This window comes from Chanodichthys erythropterus, chromosome 21 (assembly GCF_024489055.1).
Source record: "Chanodichthys erythropterus isolate Z2021 chromosome 21, ASM2448905v1, whole genome shotgun sequence".
Classification (NCBI taxonomy): Eukaryota; Metazoa; Chordata; class Actinopteri; order Cypriniformes; family Xenocyprididae; genus Chanodichthys; species Chanodichthys erythropterus.
The window spans coordinates 3,833,459-3,856,090 of NC_090241.1; the positions used below are offsets into that span (position 1 = coordinate 3,833,459).

General features: G+C 38.8%; 1 protein-coding gene across 1 annotated transcript in view; it reads left to right on the top strand.

Moving 5' to 3' along the window:
* Positions 1 to 22,095, top strand: part of adam23a (ADAM metallopeptidase domain 23a) — a 32,058-nt gene extending 9,963 nt beyond the window's left edge. The window contains exons 7-26 of the mRNA XM_067373109.1: positions 1,458 to 1,530; positions 1,620 to 1,705; positions 1,796 to 1,861; positions 2,090 to 2,158; positions 2,243 to 2,409; positions 4,412 to 4,496; positions 4,614 to 4,701; positions 4,803 to 4,854; positions 4,980 to 5,079; positions 10,040 to 10,111; positions 10,217 to 10,303; positions 10,394 to 10,474; positions 12,606 to 12,656; positions 12,746 to 12,809; positions 12,955 to 13,060; positions 13,613 to 13,732; positions 13,834 to 14,002; positions 16,346 to 16,457; positions 17,691 to 17,781; positions 21,618 to 22,095. Of these exons, the coding sequence (XP_067229210.1) occupies positions 1,458 to 1,530; positions 1,620 to 1,705; positions 1,796 to 1,861; positions 2,090 to 2,158; positions 2,243 to 2,409; positions 4,412 to 4,496; positions 4,614 to 4,701; positions 4,803 to 4,854; positions 4,980 to 5,079; positions 10,040 to 10,111; positions 10,217 to 10,303; positions 10,394 to 10,474; positions 12,606 to 12,656; positions 12,746 to 12,809; positions 12,955 to 13,060; positions 13,613 to 13,732; positions 13,834 to 14,002; positions 16,346 to 16,457; positions 17,691 to 17,781; positions 21,618 to 21,663 (1,785 nt within the window). The 3' untranslated portion in view covers positions 21,664 to 22,095. The remainder of the gene's footprint in view (positions 1 to 1,457; positions 1,531 to 1,619; positions 1,706 to 1,795; positions 1,862 to 2,089; positions 2,159 to 2,242; positions 2,410 to 4,411; positions 4,497 to 4,613; positions 4,702 to 4,802; positions 4,855 to 4,979; positions 5,080 to 10,039; positions 10,112 to 10,216; positions 10,304 to 10,393; positions 10,475 to 12,605; positions 12,657 to 12,745; positions 12,810 to 12,954; positions 13,061 to 13,612; positions 13,733 to 13,833; positions 14,003 to 16,345; positions 16,458 to 17,690; positions 17,782 to 21,617) is intronic.
* Positions 22,096 to 22,632: the final 537 nt, after the last annotated feature.

The window sequence follows — 22,632 nt, forward strand, 5'->3', positions numbered from 1 at the left end:
TAACTTTAAATATAAATATAATGTAAATATAATGAATAAGCTAATATAGTGCATATACAAAATGCTCCTCTCTAGAGTTAATATCTCTAGCGAACTAACATGCTTATTGATATCTTTCCGCAGTTGAAACATTAGTTGAGAGATTATATGTAAACCAAGCGTGCCGCACAAGTCCTGAATAGTAAAGCCAAAGCGTCTCGATCGCCCCCGGTGGTTGGTCCCAGTATAGGTCATAAACCCCGCCCTCTCCATGTAATTTAATGGGATGTAAGACAAACTACACAGCAAAATAAAAAAATCAACTCTGCTCAGAGAACATATGGTCCCTCTCTACATAGAGTTAAAATAACAATGAAGCAGAGTTACAGTTAATATAATGATAATATGCTGTTTGTGGAGTTGTTTAATCAGATCTTGAGAGATTTAATGTCTTTTATCTTCAGTTGATTTCATCTAAGGCTGTGGATGGAATTCCTTTGTAGTTATTGTGTTTCTTTTCAGTGATTCTGCTTGTTAACAGCAGGTGTTCATCACTAATGCTCAATCATAAATGCGTTGAATCACTTAATTAACTTTCACTCTGCTTCAGTGTTACTTTAACACTATATAGAGAGGGACCATATGTAATCTGAGCAGAGTTGATTTAACACCGGGGATTTTGCTGTGTAAACAATTAAATTACACTTTAAATAATTTTTTCACAGATGGTTTCTGTCATTTTATGTAGTTTTTATCACGCTGATGTAAGTTCAACTGTTCGTTTTTTTAAATAAGTTAGTTGATGCTATAAAAATGAGGGTGTGACATCATGATTGACAGCTGTGATTGACAGCTTCTCTGAGAGAAGAAGTCACTGAGGCACCAACAGACTTTTTTCAGGAGAGATGGAGATTGGAGCTTTAACTTTAATTTCTACATTTCCATAACTGTTTATTTCACACCGACATAATGTGTCGTTTAGCAGTAAACTGTACTAACTGATTCTGCGGGATTGTGGGCGGGACCTTGATAGCGTGCGGCCCACTTCATGCTCACTACTGCGCGGATTCAGGTCCCAAATCAGCACAAGATGTCAGCGCCATACATATAAACATGTCTCTTCTTCTTCTGCACTTTTTACTGGTAGAAAACAATTAGTGTGCACGCCCCCTTCTGGATTGGAGTGTGGGTCGCCTGTGACTGACTGTATTCGTCGACTGACTGCATGCACCAGGATAAATACATGTACCACCCCTATTGGACGTACGATTAATTGCGTGCAAAATATTATTTGCAAATAGTTTCAATTGATTACTTCACAACTTAATTTTCTTTATTCACTTAAATCCTTTTTTAATCCTTTAATTTCTTTAAATAAAAAGACCAAAACAAATTCGGTCCCCTCAGTGTTCACAACATGGTTACGGCCTTGATTCTCACATCTTGTCTACAAATGTCACCATGTTTGTACCATTTAGGAAACAGGGGCACGACCCCACACTTTGCGACGAGCATCATCGCTTCATGTGACCTCTGTCCCAGGTGACTGGGGTAAGTGTGCCAAGGTCCTAAAGATATGTGGCAAGATATTATATCACCACTCTCATCTCCATGGTTACCTTCATGTCTGTTTCCCTCAGCTGCTGATGACCCAGTTGAGGAAAAAGAAGAAGAAAAACATATTTTTGCTAGCATGCCTTGGTTAAAGAGGAGGAGGAAAAGAGCTGTAAGAAAATGACTCTCAACCTTTTCCATGTGCTCCACTGTTCCTTCAACATTATGGCTTATAATTTTGATTTTGCTATGATTTTCTTAGATGCCACGTAACATTTTTGAGGAGATGAAGTATCTGGAAATAATGATTGTCGCTGACCACAACACGGTGAGATCATCCAGACAAACCGTATGAATTATCTTAGTCTGAAAATTTCATTTTTGTATGCATTTCTGAATCAAAGCTCTGAAATTGTTGCAAGTACAAATAGGGCACCCCTGCTTATTTCTGTACAAATTATCCACTAGAGGGCACTAAATAACAAATGTTTCCATATCTTTCATGTACTGCACAACCTTGAAACTGATTTTCTATCTTAATCTCTTGTTTTTACAGTTTAAAAGGCATAAGAGTAAAAAGCATACCCGGAACTTTGCCAAATCAGTGGTCAACCTCGTAGATGCTGTATGTTTGCATATGTATTGTTACCCTAATATTTACTCATCTTGTGTTCGTCTTAATCTAAAATGCAAATATTATTCCCTTTAGATTTTTAAGGAGCAGCTGAATACACGCGTGGTATTGGTTGCTGTGGAGATTTGGACTGACAGGGACCGGATTCCTCTGAGCGTGAAACCGTTGGAAATGTTAAAAGATTTTTCAAAGTACCGACAACAGAACATCAACATTAACGCTGATGCCGTGCACCTCTTCACGTGAGTCGCTTGGTTTGCCAGTTACACAAAAGGATGCGGTTCAGTTGTGGGAGTTTCAGGGCAAGATAAAGATTGTGATTTTTTCATTGTTCCATGTTGATTCTGTTTTCATGAGAATTCTAAATGTAGAATTCTAAATGTGCGTGGGTCATTTTCAGGAAAGTGTGCCATTTATGTGTGAACTTTGACATTTTATTTAACTATGTTAAGTGTATAATGCAAAATATCTTTTAAAATAAAAATGTCTTAAATATTTGTTTTTCATCTGAATATTAGCCAATTTGCACATCAGCATTCATCGTCATTACATTTTAAAGGAGCAGTAAGCAATTTCTGACAAACACACTTGTAGCCAATCAGCAGTAAGGGGCTTTTACATTCATTGGGGGGGAGGTGCCTATGTTGCATAAGCTGCGTCCCAATTCAGAGGTTGCATCCTTCGAACTTCACAGGCCACGAGTGTTGTGACAGCTACCGTTGATGAGCGACAGTAATGTTTGTACTGGACTTTTTTTTAGTTCAAGTTATATTAAACTGTCTGAAAACAAAACAGGGTTCAAAAACTGTCTAAATATGTTCACCATGGTCCATTTTTGCACATAATAAGGAGTATAAACTATATATAATCGCATCTTAGTAAGATATGTCAACATTTTAAACAATTTAGAGTTTTTTTTATTTATTTTTACATTTGGATCATTAGATATTTGAGTAAGTTGAAACCAAGTACTTGCATTTAAAAGTGTAATTCAGCAAAAAATCTGTTGTCACCAGTGTGCAATGAATTTTGGGGTAGGCAACGCCGCGAAGGATCCATCTGTTATATCCTTCAGTTTACAGAAAACAAAGGACGCATTTGGAGGAGCCTTCGAATTGGGAGAGCTTTTGTATAGGGTGTATAGCGGAGATATAGGGTTACATTATGCAAGTATAACCGATATAAATATTCATTTTTACCGTTGTCTATTAAATTAATCAATGAGCAAATACAGGAAAATAAATAATGGTAATAGAGGGTATTAGAGGCAGGAATTGAGGACTGTGTTGTGTATTGATATATGATATACGTACTGTTTTTATGATGTAGGTTTTTGGAATTGAAATGTGTTTTTATTTTTTATTTTATTTTATATGTTGTATGTTATATGTGTTATCTCTTGATGTGGCAGCAGTTTCCCTAATCTAAAACAAATTTCTCCTAAGGGAGACAATAAATACTACCTCGACCTTGACCTTGTTGCACTGCGGTGACGCAATCGGCCTTTGAATGCTTCCTTTGAAGGATGCAGCCTCTGAAATGGGATGCAGCCGTAGTGTGTTTGTGAATTTTGGGGCGGAGCTATCAAGATAGGGGTGTGATCCTTTTGGGTTGGGGCGTGTCTGTTTTGGTGATTTCAAATATCAAAAGCGTTTCTCAGAAACTTTTATATTGAATTTAAAAAAAACTAAATTTTACTTTATGAAAATAAAATATTTTAATTTATCTGTATATGTAATATCAAAATGAATAATTTGTCACAGCTCTTTCTTTTCAACATTATGGCTGTGTGTTTTCTTTCTACTGTTTTTTTTTTTTTTTTTTTCAGGCTTATCAAATCAGTGCATCTGTTTTGGAAAAATATCATAGTGATCATTTTTTTCATTAAAGCAAAAGTGCAATGATATTAGGTAACAAAAGCCTGATTCATGTCTGATAACATTTAACCCTAAAATATTTTGAATATAACCCAGTTGAAACAAAGCATTATATATTTTTTAATTACAATCTGTGATTTATTCTGTTCAATCTCATAAATTCCAAACTTACTGTCACAGGGTTAAAAATAATATAGCGCATTAGTGTTAGGATTAGAGTTAGTAATAATGAATTCTAGAATTTTTGAAAATGTCTTGCACAAATGACACAATTTCCTAAGAATGAGGCTGAATGCCATTGTTTGGTAATGCAGTTACAGAAAAAGGGAACATAAAGATCAATAAAAAAATCTCTTTCTGCTTGCAGGAATGTGACGTTTCATTATGGCCGGAGCAGTGTTGCATATATTAGCGGTGTGTGTTCCAAATCAAGAGGAATCGGTGTTAACGAGGTGAGGTACACACACAGCATTCTGGCTAGACAGACTGGGCAATTTACAGTAAAAGCTTACCTTACAGCAATCTTAAATGACAAGTCATGCACTGCTGTATCTGTTTCTCTCTTTCAGTTTGGCAGCACATGGACAATGGCTGCCTCTCTCTCTCAGAGCTTAGCACAGAATCTCGGTATCCAGTGGGATCCTGTGATCAGGAGGAGTAAGTCTGGTGACAAACTACTGCATTTGTTCACTGTAAGAGTTTAGGATTGATCAGAAGTGAACTCACAGACTTTCTCACTCCCTCTTGTGTTCTCTCAGAGGAGTGCGGCTGCATGGATTCATGGGTGGGATGTATAATGGAAGACACTGGGTATCGTTAAACGCACACATTATTCTATAGCATCTCCCTGACTACCTTCCGGGCATTTTAGCTTCTAGGTTCCTGTCGTATTTCTTGATTTGTGTAGGTTTAATTTTCCCTGTTCTCCTCCATAGGGTGCAACATCCACGCAGGTTCTCCAAATGCAGCATCAGCGACTACAGGAACTTCCTTTTGAGAGGCGGCGCTTCATGTCTGTTTAACAAACCCAGCAAGGTAGGCTTGAAGAATAGTTTGGACAACATACAAAAACGTGTAAAAAACACAACACTTCACCTGCATACACATGCCCGCAAATGTAAAGTGAATAAGTTAAAAGAACTGCACAAGACTTTGAGTGAATATCAATGGCCTGTTTTTCCACAGAAGGTAGCTTGACACTTACAATCACAGGTTTTCATTGTTTTTGCTTTTGTTTTGTTTTGTTTTTTTCATTAAACTTATTTTCCCCAGTTATATGTCAGGAAAAAATAAGAAATTTTTCACAGCACTTTTTCAGTAAAACAGGCATCTATTTTTTCAGCTAATGAGGGTGCTTTCACACTTGGTTCGATTGCCTGGACCGAACCCGAGTTCGATTGCTCCCCCCTCCCCCTGCGCCCACTGGACTGTGTTCACATTATATTATTTGGGTCCGAACCGCGGTTCGTTTGCGTCATCAAACCAGCAGCTGTTTACTACGTTGCTTAGTAACGATGGCACAGGAGAAGGCGGCAAAATGCATAACGTTGCTCTCCTCACTTTTATATTTTTGTTTTTGAACCGTTGGTTTTGTTCACAACGGCTCTTGCGTCTATCTGCCGCGAATGTAGAATGCTGAAGGCGAGCAGAAATGAGAGAAGCTACGCTACAGCTCTGTTTGCAGCATGTCCGTCACGCTCGTCGGGAAAGTGAGTGAAACACACACACAAACACGCATTTTTATCAAATTATACGGCATTAATAGCGGTTCACTTCCGCAATTTGGTACGTTTGCATTCATATCAGACGCGAACCGTACCGGAGTTCACTTGAACCGCACCCCAGACCACCCTTTTTAAGTGGACTCGGGTACGGTTCGCGGGTGCGCACCCGAGTTCAGAAGACCGTGTTCACATCATCCAAACGTACCGAACTCTGACGTCAATCGAACCCGGGTGCGCACCAAAAGTGCTAATGTGAAAGCACCCTGATTGAACAAACACAGCGTAGACACAAAGGGAGGCGTCACTTCTGTATAGAAACTTGTTTCCGCCATGGAATTAAAAAAAGGTCAATTTTATTTCACAATTCTGCTCGCAGTTGTGACTTAATTTCTTGCAATTCCGAGTTTATGACTCACAATTCTGACTTTTTTTTCTTGCAATTGCGAGTTTAGATCCTCCTGGGACCCAGGAATAGACTTTTGTCCTCTGTAGTGAGTTTCTCTGACAGCGCACGTCACAGTTTTAAGAGATATTTTTCAGAGATACCAAATGTTTGAAAGTTTCACAACTGCCTCTTCTTGGTTTTTAAAAATGATGAAAAGAATATGATAATATGTTGTAATTATCATTTAAATCTGACTAATTTTCAAATTGTTTGTCATAACTCAACATCTCAGGAAAATGTTTCAAATCAAAATGACTTTCTGTTATGAAACAGGACATAAATTTCATAAATGTCCACTGTAGAGGACACCAGGACCTAAATGTGCAATGTGTAAATTTTAGGAGGATCTATTGACAGAAATGCAGTATAATATACATAACTATGTTTTCAGTGGTGTATAAAGACCTTACATAATGAACCGTTATGTTTTTATTATCTTAGAATGATCCATTTCTATCTACATACACCGCGGGTATTGACATGTTAAGTCGCCATTTTGCGCCGGCATGTTTCTACAGTAGCCCTAAACGGACAAACTGCTCTACAGACGACGACATCTTTGTCCTGTGTTGGCCACCGTAGCTTCTCTATATTGCAATTTGCAACCTCACCGCTAGACACTAAAATTTACACACTGCACTAGACTTGTGCCGATATTCGGTAATGCGATAATGAATATGCACGATATTGTAATCGTCTGCACTTCAGAATACCGTAAATAATAATTTATTACCAATTATTAATTTTTTATAAGGCAATTAAGAATACTTTACCCATCAATCGTATAAAATGCACAACACCGCTGTATTCTGCGTCAAAAGAACACGCGCTCAGACGTAAACAATCCGGTTGCCAGCGGTTACCACGGAAACCGTGCAAACAAAGTAACTGCGCTAGTGAAGTTTGTAAAATGCTTCAAACAGTCATTCATTTTTTTGTAATCTCAGTGTTGTTCATCACAGCACCAAATACTGAATTCTTAAAAAAGTCTTAAAAGGATATTTATTTTCAAACCTAAACATTTTTATATTTTAATCTGGACTACAACATGCCCGTAATGATTAGAAATGTTCTGATTATTTGTTATTGTTCAGTAAAACTTTGAAAACATACAGCTTCATTAGTTAACATGTTAATTCTTTATCACTAAACTGACAATAAAAATACTTATAAAGTATTAATTATTATTAATTAATGTTCATTTCTTAGTTACTGTTTAATAACATTACTAAAATCAAAATAACTTATTTAATGGACCTGAGATAAAACTAACAATGATCAGTTGTGTTTCCTAACTAGCATTAACAAAAATAACACTTTCTGTAACAAATGTAGCTATTGCTCAATCTTAGTTAATGCATTAAATAGAGTAAAGTGTTATCTGTTGTTCTTTATAGCCTAATTCTTTTGCATTTTAATCTCTTTGAAAATTTCAGTCAGAGTTGTTTTTGTTTTATTACAAAAAAAGTTCTTAAACCTGTTAAACTATGACAAAAATGGTTTTGCAACTTATTTTAATATCGTGATAATACCGTATACCGTGATAAAAGCTTCATCAATTAATCACAACATGAAAATTTGATACCGTCATATGCCTACACTGCACCTTTAAAGCATGTTTATTACATAGACTGTAAAAAAATATGGACGTAGTGTCCATGACGTCACCCATAGAGTTCTGAACAGCAGTTTTGAAACGAAAATGAGGCCGCTGCCATCTTAGCAGCACTTGACCTGCAAGTCACTCCCGGATAAGTGAAAATGGGCAAAGAGGCGGGACGTGGTTGGAGCCCATGTGACTGGTTGCTGAAACCACGCCCGCCTAGCGCTACGTGACCATGTTAGCAGGAGCTATCTATACTATCTGAAATATTAATGAAGATCACAATATCATTAGAAAGTACTAAAGCTTTACTGTCAATCTATGGTGTTTTTATTTTATTTTTTCTTTTATAAGATATAGATGCTTCAACACCAGTAATTAATTTGTGTCGGGTGTGCAAATAACACGAAAAATCAAACAGAACTTCATACCTTTATAATGAAAACAGAGATCACAAGATGAATCCAATCCGTGGCACTTGAGTAAAATGTCCATTGCAAAACAAAAAAACAGTACTTTTTGTCCACGAAAGCGTTAAATCCATGAAATATTGATATATTATCCATTGTTTGCATCACATTTCTTCTGAATGATCTGCTCTCCATCATCGTTCTTCAAGCAATAATGCAATCTGAGCAGCCTTTATGTTGTAAAACTGTGTGTGATCGTATCTAACAAACAAATGAGCCAAAGTATAATTTTTCAAAATAGTGCAGCAGTTTTAGTTATAATATCCAAGCAGTGCTGTCTGAGTTTTATATCGTCCTGCTGTTGTCATTGTAGTAAATCTCAGGAACTTTTAGGCAATGCCGATCCTACAATGTGTGTTCTGTTCCGCATGCGAGCACATCTATCAGTCTCGACTATTAATGCAGCAAGCCATATTTTATAATTGTATTAAAAAAAAAATACGGCTGAGATGCCAAATTCAGCAGCTGAGGTCACATGACGGCTCACAGACAGCAGCTGCAATCTACCTGTCACTCAAGTGACCACGCCCTTAATTATGCAGAACTTTAAGGCTCAATATAATTTAAACGGATGAGTTTTAAAAAAATTCACCCCTCTCAGAGTTGTCATGAAGGGCAAAATTAGCTATACAGACCAAATCCACAATTTGAACCAGACTGTACACATGTTTTTTTCTGCTGTAAACTTGCCCAATTTAACATGGGACTCAATGAGATTCTGCTCTCTGCAGCCTGTCCCTAGTGGCCAGTCGATGAATCGCAGTTTAAGTCAATTCCATATTGGCTTCACGAGAAACTGGGGGAGGTTGCTGCTTGGTTTATTACACATTTTGGGAGACACAACAAGTAAAAAGGGAAAGAAATTACATTTCAGTATTCCTATGAAATATAAGATATTATTATGAAAATCTTGCAGATTATTACTCCCATTATTACACGTCTTCTGTCATTACATGTTGCCCCAAGAACACATTAATATGCAAATTAGATACAATGTATCGAATGGGAAAACCCACTTATGGCTATTTTACACACATATTGCATATCAAATCATTCTGTTATATATTTCATAACATAGTTCATCTTTATACATCGTTTGGTATAAAAAATCCTTAAACCTAAAAATTGATTGGTGATTTAAAAATAAATCCCATTGGTTTTGCCTATTCATGTCTTTTTTTATTTTTTGCCTATTCATGTCTTTTTGTTTTTGCCTATTCATGTTTTTTAACTGGTGTCCTGTCCTCTACAGAGGACATAAGCATAAACATATGAATAATGTTATTTTTCCATTTTTTATCTCATGCTCTAAACAATGTAATGACATGAAAAAATACTAAATGTATACATTTTTTTCCTGGTTCTCAGGAGGATACGGCAGAAACAAGCTTCCATACCTCTGCTCTAAACCCTCTTTTAAAATCCTGCTGTCTTGGCGTGCACTTCTTTTTAATAATGTATGTTAAAGTTTTGCACTATTTTTGGATCCTACCCTCCTACTAATCTATTTTTGGATCTACTTGCCTTTCTCTGTTTGTTCTGTTCATGTACCCGCAACCCACAAAAAATAGGTTTTCAACCGAAAGCTGAAGTTGAAACGTTGAAGCAGGTTTTATAGCAGTGACACCAAATGTCATCAGTTCTCACATGTATTGTGACTGGTTGTCATTGACAGCAAACTTAAAGCAAAAATCAAGTTCAAGCAAAATCAGTGGACATGATGCTGGATAAAACTTGTGCTTTGTGTCGGCAGCTCTTTGAGGCTACAGAATGTGGAAATGGTTACGTGGAAGTGGGAGAGGAGTGCGACTGTGGAGCCCGAATGGTTAGCACTTTTTTTTTTTTTTACATAGAACATACTTTCTTACAGACAATATCAAAACATAATTTCACGTTTGCTAGCCATTTTTATTTTCCTCTGGTTGTGCAGGAGTGCTATAAAGACTGCTGTAAAAAATGTTCTCTGTCTAATGGAGCGCACTGCAGTGACGGCCCCTGCTGCAACAGCACATGCCTGGTAAGACACTTCATCATGACTTCCACCAACCTCACCTACTGAGTGTCTTACAATGCACTGATCACTTGTTTCTCTCAATACTTTTTTCAGTTCTACCCACGGGGATACGGCTGTCGATATGCTGTAAATGATTGTGACATATCAGAGACTTGTTCAGGAGACTCGGGACAGGTTTTGCTCTTCTTTTTTCTAAAACAGTTTTTATTTTCTTTAAATGATGTAAATTATTTAAATATGAATTCTGATATATTAAAACATTTTTAATGGGGAAATGTCAAACAGAAAGAGAAGGACAAGTGCATAAATATTTTTACTACATAGTAAAAGCATAGTTTAATTTCAGTTAAAGCTAAATTGGGGTAGTATTTAATTTTTTTCTAATTTCTGTATAGCTCGTTAAAATGTAATGTGATGAATATTCATATTTGCTGATATTCCCATGAAACAAACATTTAAAAATACAATTTTTATTTAAATATTTGCATTATACAAATAAATACATTAAAATGATAGTTAGATCTGATTTCTCCTGTAAATAATAATTATAGTATAACTGGTACAGTTTCCTGACAATGAGCCACTAAGCAATTTATTCAGATGACGCAACATTATCTACATGTCAATCACATTAGCTATGTTTCCATCCGCCTATTTTTATGCACATTTTAAGATATTGCTTAAAAAAAAAACAAGATGCACATTAATACAAAAAACGTGCATAAAAAACGTATGCGCTCGATTGAGGCAGGTAAATTTTTTTATCAGATAAGAAGACATTTGAATGAACTACGATTTCGAAACAGGTTTACCGAATAAATCCCTTGATGCGCAACAAAAAAAATCACTTGACTTTGCTTCAACAGTGGATGTAATTGGATAACTGGACTACCCTGCAGACCAGTTGCATCGCACAGCATTTCAAATGTTGGTTTGATCATTCTGAAATAAAGAACCTTCTGTCATCGGAAGAATTTGGTTTAATTCCCCCCCCAGAAGCAAATGGGATGAAAGCAGTGCTTTATTCCGAAATCTTTTAATGCGATATTCCAATTTTGCGCATAAGTTAAAGGGGACCTATAATGCCCTTTTTAATATAAGATGTAAAATAAGTCTCTGGTGTCCCCAGAATGTGTCTGTGAAATTTCAGCTCAAAATCCCCCACAGATCATTTATTATAGCTTGCCAAATTTCCCCCTATTTGGGTGTGAGCAAAAACACGCCGTTTTTGTGTGTGTCTCTTTAAATGCAAATGAGCTGCTGCTCCCGACCCCTTTCCAATAGAGGGCGGAGCTTTAACAGCTCAACAACAACAAAGCTGGAGAATCTCACGCAGCCAAAATGAGGAGTGATGAGGAGTGTTGGTGTTCAGCCTTACATTGTTCAAACCGGAGTCGACACTGATGGAGAGACTCAGGAAGAAGTTACAACTTTTAGAATGAAACTGGACGTTTCTGAATGGTTAGTGGATAAATTTATGTAGTTAGTTGCAGTGCTTTTGTTCAAATCCAGTGTTGAATTGACCCTCGTTTGTGAAGCAGTCCGGCGTAAAATGACGGCATGACAACAACACTCTACTACAACAACTCTTCCTCTTCTCTAAAGCAGCCCAACATGGCCTCATCTCCTTTGTTGTGTTTTTCAGGGGTGGAGTTTATGTCAATTTTAGGGTTAGTGATGTCACCAACCCGGGAAGAATCTTGTTGTAGTCCCTACCAGCCGTTTGTTGTAGTCCTTAAAAAGCGATTTCTGTAAAAGTAAATATCTCCCTTTGCATTGAACTTTGAGTATCGTAACTTTGCAGATGTTGTTTATGATCAAACAGCAACATTACACACTAACTAAAGTTAAAAAAGTGAAATCATAATCAAGGACCCCTTTAAATGTTCAACTTTGGATGGAAACATAGCTGGTGATGATGATGTGTCATACCCCCACACTCCAAAGCTTCACTATTCGCCATAACCGCCATAACAGAAGGCATGTTATTCACTAAATGACAGCCCGCCTGCAGTTTTAACACTTCTAAATAATATGCGGGGCTGAAACATTAACTTTGATAGTGCAGTTGTCAGTTGTCTCTCATTTTTCCAAGTACCATTAAATAACCTGTTTCACAATCTTCCCTCCAAGAAAATATAGTTTTTGTGTCCAGTGACTAAAGCAAATCTCATTTAGTATCATCAGAAAATACTAAAACTTAAATAATGCTGAACTAAATAGTAAAAATACTGGGTATCTTTTTATTATTTTTTATTATTCTTTTTGCAAAAATAATATCTAAAGATCTTTGTTATTCTTACAGTGCCCCCCTAATCTTCATAAGCAAGACGGCTACTCCTGTCAGCTCAATCAGGTCAGATAATATCTATATAAAGCAATTTTAGATACATGGCAGAACAATATTTAGGCTATTTTTGATCAAACCCTCTGCTACTATTCCAGGGCCGCTGTTACAGTGGTGAATGTAAGACTCGGGACAGTCAATGCAAATACATCTGGGGTTCAAGTGAGTGACACTGATGCTTTCAGAGTACTCAACTCTTCTTGCCAAAGAAAACACTAAAACAACTGCAGATACCCGCTTGCGTGCGGTTCCTCTTTTTCCTAACTTCATTCTTTCCTCCTGCTGCTCTTTCTGTCTGTTCTCTCAGAGGCTGGAGGGTCAGAGAAGCACTGCTATGAGAAGTTAAATACAGAGGGGACAGAAAAAGGCAATTGTGGGAGAGATGGAGACAAATGGGTGCCCTGCAGCAAACAGTGAGTCCGTTCCCCAAATTATTTAGAGAGCAGGAATATGCGGCACCATGAATCTTTAAAATGGTGCAAAACCAGGTCAAGTCTAGATGGAAACTCTTGTTCTGCAAAGTTTTCAGGAATGTGCCTTGCTGTTAATGCTTTTTCACTTTCTTTAAACATGCTGAAAATGATGGAAAGCATTGAAAACTTTATGTCTCCTTAAGTTTGTGAACCAGGGGCCTAATGTATAAAACTTTCTGTACATTTCAACCTAAAAGTGTGAGTACGAAATTCATGCATACGCCTGAACCTGCGCAAAATTCCCTTTATTGGCATGGGTATTTATGTGAGTTGAGAGTCTTGTTTTATTGGCATAGTTTACTTATATTGTATGCTACTGATAATATCAGCAACATCTTGATCTACGTGGGTGTAAGGAAATTAGAACAAGCAGCGAATGTTTGCCAATAAATGCTGGAAAAATCTGTATGTGAATCCCACGTGAAATTTGCAGAACATGGGTTACCGTCTAGACACCATCTCTAATACTTTCCAAATCCTGTGGATTTACAGCGACGTGTTCTGCGGGTACCTGCTGTGCAGTAATATTGGGAGAATCCCAAGGATCGGAACACTGAAGGGTGACGTCACTCCCACCACCTTTAACCATCAGGGGCGACTGGTGGACTGTAGGTCTGTTCCTGGGTCTCTGCAAATCTTTTCCCACTTAATCTTCAGGACAAATCTTTTGAAATTAAAATTTTTGACATTTTCTGTTTCTCCATCGTCTGTAGCGGGGGACATGTGCTGTTGGATGATGACACTGATCTTGGGTATGTGGAAGACGGTTCGCCATGCGGCCCCTCTATGATGTGCCTTGAGCGGAAATGTCTACCCATCTCCTCCCTGAACCTCACAGCCTGTCCGTCTGGCCCTGGCGGCCGAGTCTGCTCTTCTCACGGCGTGAGTGATCACCATCTGACACTCACTGCTACTTGGACTTGTCGCAAACCACAGTCACTAGGGTTGTCAAATGTAATGGTACCAGTCAGTATAAAAAAATAAGCATACCAGGTATATTTGGTACCCACTGATAGACTCTGTTTTCAAACGCTCTCAGTCATATCTGTTTGAGCGCTCTGTGAGCATCAAAGTTTTTACAAGCGTTGAATCACAATCGTAATTATTGAGTATGTGAACGCAATGGCCTATCAGAGGTGTTAGTTGGTCAAAATATGCTAAACACTGCTAAAACCCACAAGGTTTTGTTTTGTTCAGTGTGAGCCACACACATCAAGTGGATTTTTTGAAGGGGCAGATGAAAGTAAATTTTACTTGCCGACCAGACAAGTAGCCTGATTAAAACGTCAATAACAAAAAAATAACTAGGGAATCAGCAAAACGTGAGAATGACACTGATTTTATTATGTTTAGTGTAAGTGGTGATCGATAGTGGATAATAATAGGCTATATAATGTAGCCTATAATGTACTGTTATATATAATATAATGTAATTCAGTGTTTTGAACAAATCGGTTGAGTGAAAGATTCAATGAACCATTCATAAATAACTGCCACATTCTTGAATGAATCAGCCGTTTGAACGAATCATTTGAATCAATGACTCGTTATTAAGAAGGTCACTTGCCACCACCTACTGGCGGTTTAGTTACATGTTTAAAAGTATCATCCCCCCCCAATTTCTTATTTGTATTTTCAAAAAAATATTTAAAACAGTCTCATAACCTTAATTAATGTAGTTGCAATTTTTTTCGGTGTAAAAGATTTAATTTGGTCTTGTTCTAATTGAAATAAAATGAAAGATAAATAATTTAATAATATTGGGGGGACACCCTTTATAAAGGTAAAAAAAATGCAGATTCAAATATGCCAAAACATAATAAATTATATTTACACCATAAACAAATGCTATTTTTTCCGGACAAGCAGCTTTTTTTTTCTTGAACAAGGACAAGCACATGACAAGGCTTAATGTCAAGTCCTGCTGCTAAATCCACTGCAAAGTTTCTGGATTGACAATGTGTGATTGAAACAGACACTGGAATGATTGACAGTGATAACTACAAGCTTTTTAAAAGTACTTAATTCAGCAGTATTTACTCTGGTACCGAAATTGGTACCGACTACTGACATTTTGGTGTTGTGACAACCCTAACAATGTTGTGACAACCCTTGAAAATAATCCTGTTTGAATTCCCACTCACCAAAGCCAGAAATCCACTCAAATCCACTTACAAATTTAATCCAGAATGTTAACAACAGGGATTGAATTCATCCCATGCATTTAGTTCATATCCAGAGGATTGATAATCTATTCAAGACACCTAAAAATAACACATTGCCATGGGTATCCAACATCTATAAGACGGAGACTGATTTTGATTTGCTTAAAAGTGCTTAACTTTTTGGGGAGTTGCCTCTCAATGTCAGTAAAATAGCCAATCAGACACATTCTTTGCCTGTAGTGCTTTGGGATTTGCTGACATCAGGTTTGTTGAATTTTGGAGAGAGGAAACTGCTGGATTCACTTAAGCATGGGGTTTTTAAACCTTTAAGTGCCAAGTCCTGTCAAATATGGCAATCTGCTTGCAAGTGACCTCCTTCCAAAAATATAATGGCAGCTACCTTGCCGTTCAAAAGTTCTGGGTCAGTAAGACAAAAAAAAAAAAAGTTGTTAATACTTTTATTCAGCAAGGATGCATTGATCAGAGTGACAGTAAAGACTTTTACATTGCTACAAATAAAATTATATTTGAAATAAATTATGTTCTTGAACTTTCTATTCATGTAGAATTAATTATCACGGTTTCCACAAAAATATTACGCAGAACAACTGTATTTAACATTGGTAATACTAAGAAATGATCAGCAAATCAGCAAATTAGAATGATTTGAGTTATAGTGTGTGTATTATAAAGACACATTTATAGTGTAAGAAATGATACACTAATTATAAGCATGATATTATACAGATATATTGCTTTAAATCTAAATTATAATAAAAGTGATCAACTGAATGAAATTGGCATTTATATTGTTATTGTACTAAAGCAAAAATTCAGTGTATAAAATATTATTAAATATTACTATATTTATAAAACCTGAAGAAATTTGTTTTTTAAATATAATGTTTTTAGTACTTCAAATTGTAGGAAGTAGAGATGCAAAGACTTGCAAATAAATTTTTTTTACAAAATGATATGCTTATTTGTTTTTATTTACTATTATTAAAAACTGTCAGTACAGCATACTGACATATTTCTCCTACTGTGTATCATCTTTCAGGTGTGCAATAATGAAGCAACCTGCACCTGTGACGCTACCTGGGCAGGGACTGACTGCAGCATGCACGACCCCCCGAAAGTGCCGCCCATCATCGAGGACCCGGGTCCCAAGGGTTCGTGACCTCTCCTAATTCTCTAAACATAAAAAGCTTGCCATAAACATACACAGATAGTCCTCAGTTGCATACACACCTTAACTCCAAAAAAAGAAAATCCACTGCAAAGCCATTTCCAAAGATCACTGCTTTTTGTAGGTGTCACTTTTCCCACTCACAAAACTTTTGCAAACACTAGTACGTGTACAATTTTTTAAAAATGGGGCCTTGAGTGACATTTTCTCTGCTGAATCACCCCTATTTCCTCTGCACAGTGAGCGTGGCCACAAACAGGCTGATAGGGGCAGTGGCAGGGACCATTCTGGCCCTGGGGGTGATTTTTGGAGGCACAGGGTGGGGAATAGAGTAAGCACCTCTTAACCCTTTAATGCCACTCCCCCAGCAAGAGGGAGATCCTGTGATCCCCTGTGTGTGCGCGTGTACGTGCGGTTGTGTGTACGTGTTCTCCCAGTGGCTTTGTCCGTTGTGTTGAATGTGATGGTGCCTTGTAATTTTTGTCGTGTAATTGGACTGATTGATTGGTCTATCTCTTATTTTCTCCTCTCCCCCTGGCTGCTATTATCATGGATATTTTTACTATCACCCTGTGTTAATGGAGTGTTGCGGTACTTCCCTCTCTGGTCCATGTGGGGCATTTACATAGAACAAAAGATTCAAAGCGAGGATCAAGAGCGAAGAACAACCGAGGAAGCTGGAAAAACATGAGATGACTTGGACTGACATTGACACAAAATCCCCTCGGAACTGGCCCACTTTCTGAGCTGAGCAAAATAATCCATTTTAACTAGGTCCGACGTGTGCGTGAGTGGGTGAAAGTTCACCATGAGTGTGTTTGTAGGTTAGTGTTTCTTTGTGTGTGTGTCTGTGCATTTGTTTTCGTCAGTCTTGCGTTGGTAGCGTAGCTCAAAACACCCGCTTTAAGATCTTACCCGACAAACCAACTTGTGCCGCTCCCCTGTGCCAAAATCTGCAGCCCCTAAATTCTCCATACCCACGTCCAATAACATCCCACACGCACACACACTATTCTATTAATGGTAAGTTAGTTGAGCATAATCTACCCTACGGATTCCCAAGCTTTTCCTATGTCACACGCATCCTGAGTAATCACATGACTGAAAGAGTGTATAACATAAGTGAAGTCCAGCATTTGATGTGTAAACCCTGCATGCTGAGCAGGTGCCCCCTGCAGCTTACGTCATGTTTCTCTCCCATCATGCCCTTCTACAGGTCCTAGTGCCACCAACCTTATCATAGGCTCCATCGCAGGGGCCATCCTGATGGCAGCCATAGTGCTGGGGGGGACGGGATGGGGATTTAAGTAAGAGCTGCACCGCATGCTTCCTATTGCCTGCCAGCCTGGAACAGGCTCATTCACACATAAACATACACACACTCACATACACACACACACACACTTTTGCATACATGCACACAACACTAAACACCACTACACGCTCACATTCACACACACATAAGGGCCTGGGCTTCTGCTACAGACAACAGATTTTAAAACTATGTCATAATTTTAAGTCCTAAATTCTGAGTTATATGCTACGATAAAATGTAAATGGGGACTTCTGTTTTTTTTCTGTAACAATATGTGATTTTAACAACCTGTAAGTTGTTTAAATGTAATATTTCTAATATGAAAAATATTTAAAAGTATGCTAATACCTTTTTTACACATGACCTCATTAGCACATGTTGGGTAGATGTTTAACTCTTCAACAAACAAAAAAACATATGGCTACATATGTAAAAAAAACAAACGTCAAAACATGTAACCTAATTGGTTTAGCGCTCTGTAGACTATAGCAGAACCTCGTGCAAACTGGCCCATCGCTTGACATGCATGCGAGCAAAATGGTAAAATGGATACTGAGCAAGATGTTTAATGACAGTTATGAATTAACAACGATATAAAAGAGAAGAATGATGTGTAGCCTTTTTTGTAATTACATGCTAACATTTCAAATGTGTACAATAATCAGTAATGCCATGACCAATTTATGTAGTAAGGTGGGAATTGTTTGAGAATTGTATGCTTACCTAAAGCTACACTATGTAACTTTCTTTTTTTTTTTCTTTTTTCAAAATGAAGGGCTGAATTTTGCGGGAAACTTCGTAGTTCTGACATTTGTATGTGTGTGTTTATGTTATATCCATAAATAACATATAGAGGATCAGGCTACTACTATATGCAGTGGAAGGTGTTGTAGTTGCTTGAAGCCACAACAAACAAACCTCATAGATGAAAAGAGTTTGCAAGTAAAAAACAAAAGTGACAGCGCCCGTACTAAAACACAAATCAACACCAGCTTGGCTCGTCACATTTGCTGTGCATTGACTTAAAGGGGTTAGTTCATCCAAAAATGAAATTTCTGTCATCAATTACTCATCGTTAAAATAGTCCATGTGACTACAGTGGTTCAAACTTAATGTTATGAAGCGACGAGAATGGACTAGTCACATGGACTATTTTAACGATGTCTTTACTACTTCTCTGGACCTTGAATGTTGTAATTTCGTTGCTTTCTATGGGAGATAAAAAACCTCTTGGATTTCATCAAAAATATGATGACAGCATAGACAGCAATTTAACCCCCACTTTCAAGGCACAGAGAAGTAGTAAAGACATTGTTACAATAGTCCATGTGACTGCAGTGATTCAACCTTAATGTTATGAAGCGATGAGAATAGTTTTTGTGCGCAAAAAAAAGCAAAAATAGTGACTTTATTTAACAACATCTTCTCTTCTCACCCGGACCGTGTTTACGTCAGAACACTGGCTCAGTATTGGCTGATGCTGTTCACATGAGCAGCACGATGCATGCCTTTGATGCTGACTCAAGAGCCGGCCAATAATGAGTCAAATTCTGACGTAGAACACGAAAGTGCTGTTTTGTTTTTGCACACAAAAAAGTATTCTCATCACTTCATAAAATTAAAGTTGAACCACTGCAGTCACGTCGACTATCAGACAAGAGTCATATACCTCTCAGTTTTCATCAAAAATATCTTAATTTGTGTTCCGAAGATGATCGAAGGTCTTATGGGTGACATGAGGACGAGTAATTTCATTTTTGAGTGAACTCTGTGCTTAAAGTGGGAAAATAAAAGTGCTGGTACTCCCAATGCTCAGTTTAAAACGCGTCCCTGAAGAAGGGAGGGTGCGACGGGCTTCCGTACATGCGACATGTTGGAAGTGCCGGTACACAAGGAAAACTGGTGGCACCGACCCATTTCAAGCACTGGGTAAACTAACCCTTTAACAATGTTTATCTTGGTAATAATTTCTAACTTTGGTCTATTTGCCTGTTATATAGCCAACTCAATATCGATATGCAGAAAGAACCAATAGTTTCTACCATTTTACCGTTTCTGATATGAATTGCATTCGTTATGTCTAATGTCAGCATAGCCAAACTTTTGTAACATTATTTTTACATACCTGTTTGCATTTAAGCTGCTCAAAAGACATTTTTTTGGATATCTGTCTTTATATTAGTTTATTTATTGGCCCCCCAGCCATCAGATTCAACTGTGCAAAATAGCGTAGCCCAGGGGTGTCCAAACTCAGTCCTCGAGGGCCACTGTCCTGCAGAGTTTAGCTCCATCTTGCCTCAACACACCTGCCTTAAAGTTTCTAGTACGCCAAATTAGACCTTGATTAGCTGCTTCAGGAGTGTTTAATTGGGGTTGGAGCTAAACTCTGCAGGAGAGTGGGAGTTTGGACACCCGTGGCACAACTTTCGTAATTACCAAAACAATGTTCCTCTGCAAGTAACGTTTTAAAAGTTACATAGTGTAGCTTTAAAGATTCCAGTAAATGTGTGTAACATCAAACATGCTGTTAGCGTAACTTTACGGGTGATTTGGTTCAAAAACAGTATCTGAATGTACAGTAGATTAGCAACTGTTTGTCTGCAGACAATGTAAAACCTTTCCAATGGCCAGCGTAGACCCAACTAGGAGGAAGTTCTTTAAAGCTAGCTTTGAGATTTGGAGATTATCCTAGAGGACTTAGCTCACCTCAGCATGCTCGTTTGCACATAGCATCTTGACTGAGCCCATTTAAAGTTTGCATGCGGACTGGCTCCAAGCCAGAGCTAAAGCGGAGTGCTATCAGAGCATCGCACAAAGGCTGGGCTCACCTCAAGTGAAGGGAGGGGAGGGATGTTTGTTGTTTTCCTTGCTTGGAGAAGCGGGGTGGGTTGTTGGGGAGGGACGGGGTGGGCAGGGATGACGACTTTCTGACCCGCTCTCCTCGCCGTGATCTCTCTCTCAATCCCCCCTCCGTTGTCTGAAAGGGTGAGAGTTTGAGCGGAGAGGGGTGGAGGTTGTGTCGTAGGCAGCCTTTGTGCCATGGCTGGCTGCCACGCCCTCTTATCTCCCGGAAGGCCCTGGGCCCCCTGAAAACCTAGAACAGAGCAAGAGCCCTCACCCCCCACCCGGACTCGCCCGGCACCGCTGCCTTTACTGCCTGCTTCACAGAGACCTGGTACAGACACACGCGCTGCACTGCACCTGCATGCTACCCCAGTCACCCCCCCTACACAGCGATAGTGGCGTCTCCCACCTAACCTCTCTATGGACAGGTGCATGTTAAACTGCTGGGATGCCCCACATCAAGCCACGCTACGGGGAGGTTGTGTCAAACCCCTGTCGTTGTTGGTGTTGTTGCAGTTCTTGTTGCCTTTCTTGTTGTTCCTGGTGGTATCGTCGTCGTTCATGTTGTGGGTGTGACGTCCTTTTCTGACCCTCGATGTTGTACACTCTTTCTTGCTGTTCTCTATGTCTATGTCCGTGTTTTCTCCCAGGAGGTAATGTTCTTTTTCCACATCCTTTGTTGTCTTTCTAACACATACTCACCCGCAGTCAGCGGAGGGACACTCCGTGTCTCTCCTTGGCGCTGCGAAGGACAGCCGCTTTCACCCGCCGCAACCCAACGGCATTAGGGGTCAAGCAAAAACGTTACGGGTAGTGATTATGATAAATGATTTCAGTCGATTAAGAAGCTGATGAGACGACAACCACGTGGTTGCTGCGGGTTAAGGCGGTCAGATGGGCAGCAGATTGTATGTTGATGTCTCTGGCATTGCCTGCACTAACCCCCCTCTCGTTTGTTTTGTCCTGTTTGTCCTCATCACCAAGAAATGTCAAGAAAAGACGATATGACCCTAACGCCAGTGCCATCTAAAGGCTAAGAGAACTGCATCCTTGCCTAGTGTGCCCCTGGGTTCTGTCAGAACCCGCTGGACTCTACCCTCTCCTGCTGCTGCCGACAGCGTTGGCGTTACTTGAATAAAAAGGACAGAAAGCGAGAGAAGAAAGAGACTCAATGATCAAACATTTTTCATCCAAAGTCACGTAGAACTGCTTCTCTAGCGCTGCCCCCGTTCCTTTGCCCTCTGGTCTCAAGCCTTTTAGCAACCCTGATAACTGGTAGTGGATGGTACCGCTCGTTGGGGCACGACTTCCGATTTACACGCCCCGATCTCCGGTTCCGACCCAGGCATGACCAGCTTCAGCTGTGGACCTCGCATGGCAGAGGAGGGACACCAATATTTGTTAATTAAAAAAAGAAGAATGATTGGAAGTTCCAGTAGGTGGGTAACACATCCATGTGTGCTTCGAGGGGCTAAATGAGAGGGACCCATATCTTCTTCAGACAAACACTTTTCAAGGCATAACTTTAAAGTTTTTCTTTTTGTTATTTCCGCATGTTATATGGCAGGCACTTTCTGTAGTATTAACGAAACCCAAATGAAAAAGTAAAAATTCAATCCATTTGGTTGGCAGCGAAATCACCACTGTTATATATGCCTAATGACGTCAATTACTGTTCCCCTTAAAAAAAATGTTGTTTTTTTTTAAACTGGCTGGGCCCTGTAGGTCTGCCCTGACCTGAATGCCATCACTGGCCAATCAGAGAGCTGCATGATGTAATTGCACTGGGGGCAGAGCCCACACAGCCTGCTGCGCTTTTCAAGGTATCTGCATGTCAAAGGAAAAACAGTTAACATTTACTTACTATGCAAAGGGGAAACATTGCACAAACCTTATGGTTTGGTAAAGAATTCTCAACTGAGACCAACAATGAAATTGATCTCACGCTAGCGGATTATTAATAAGGCAGTCTTTTATATGCTCGGCCATCTATGTTTGA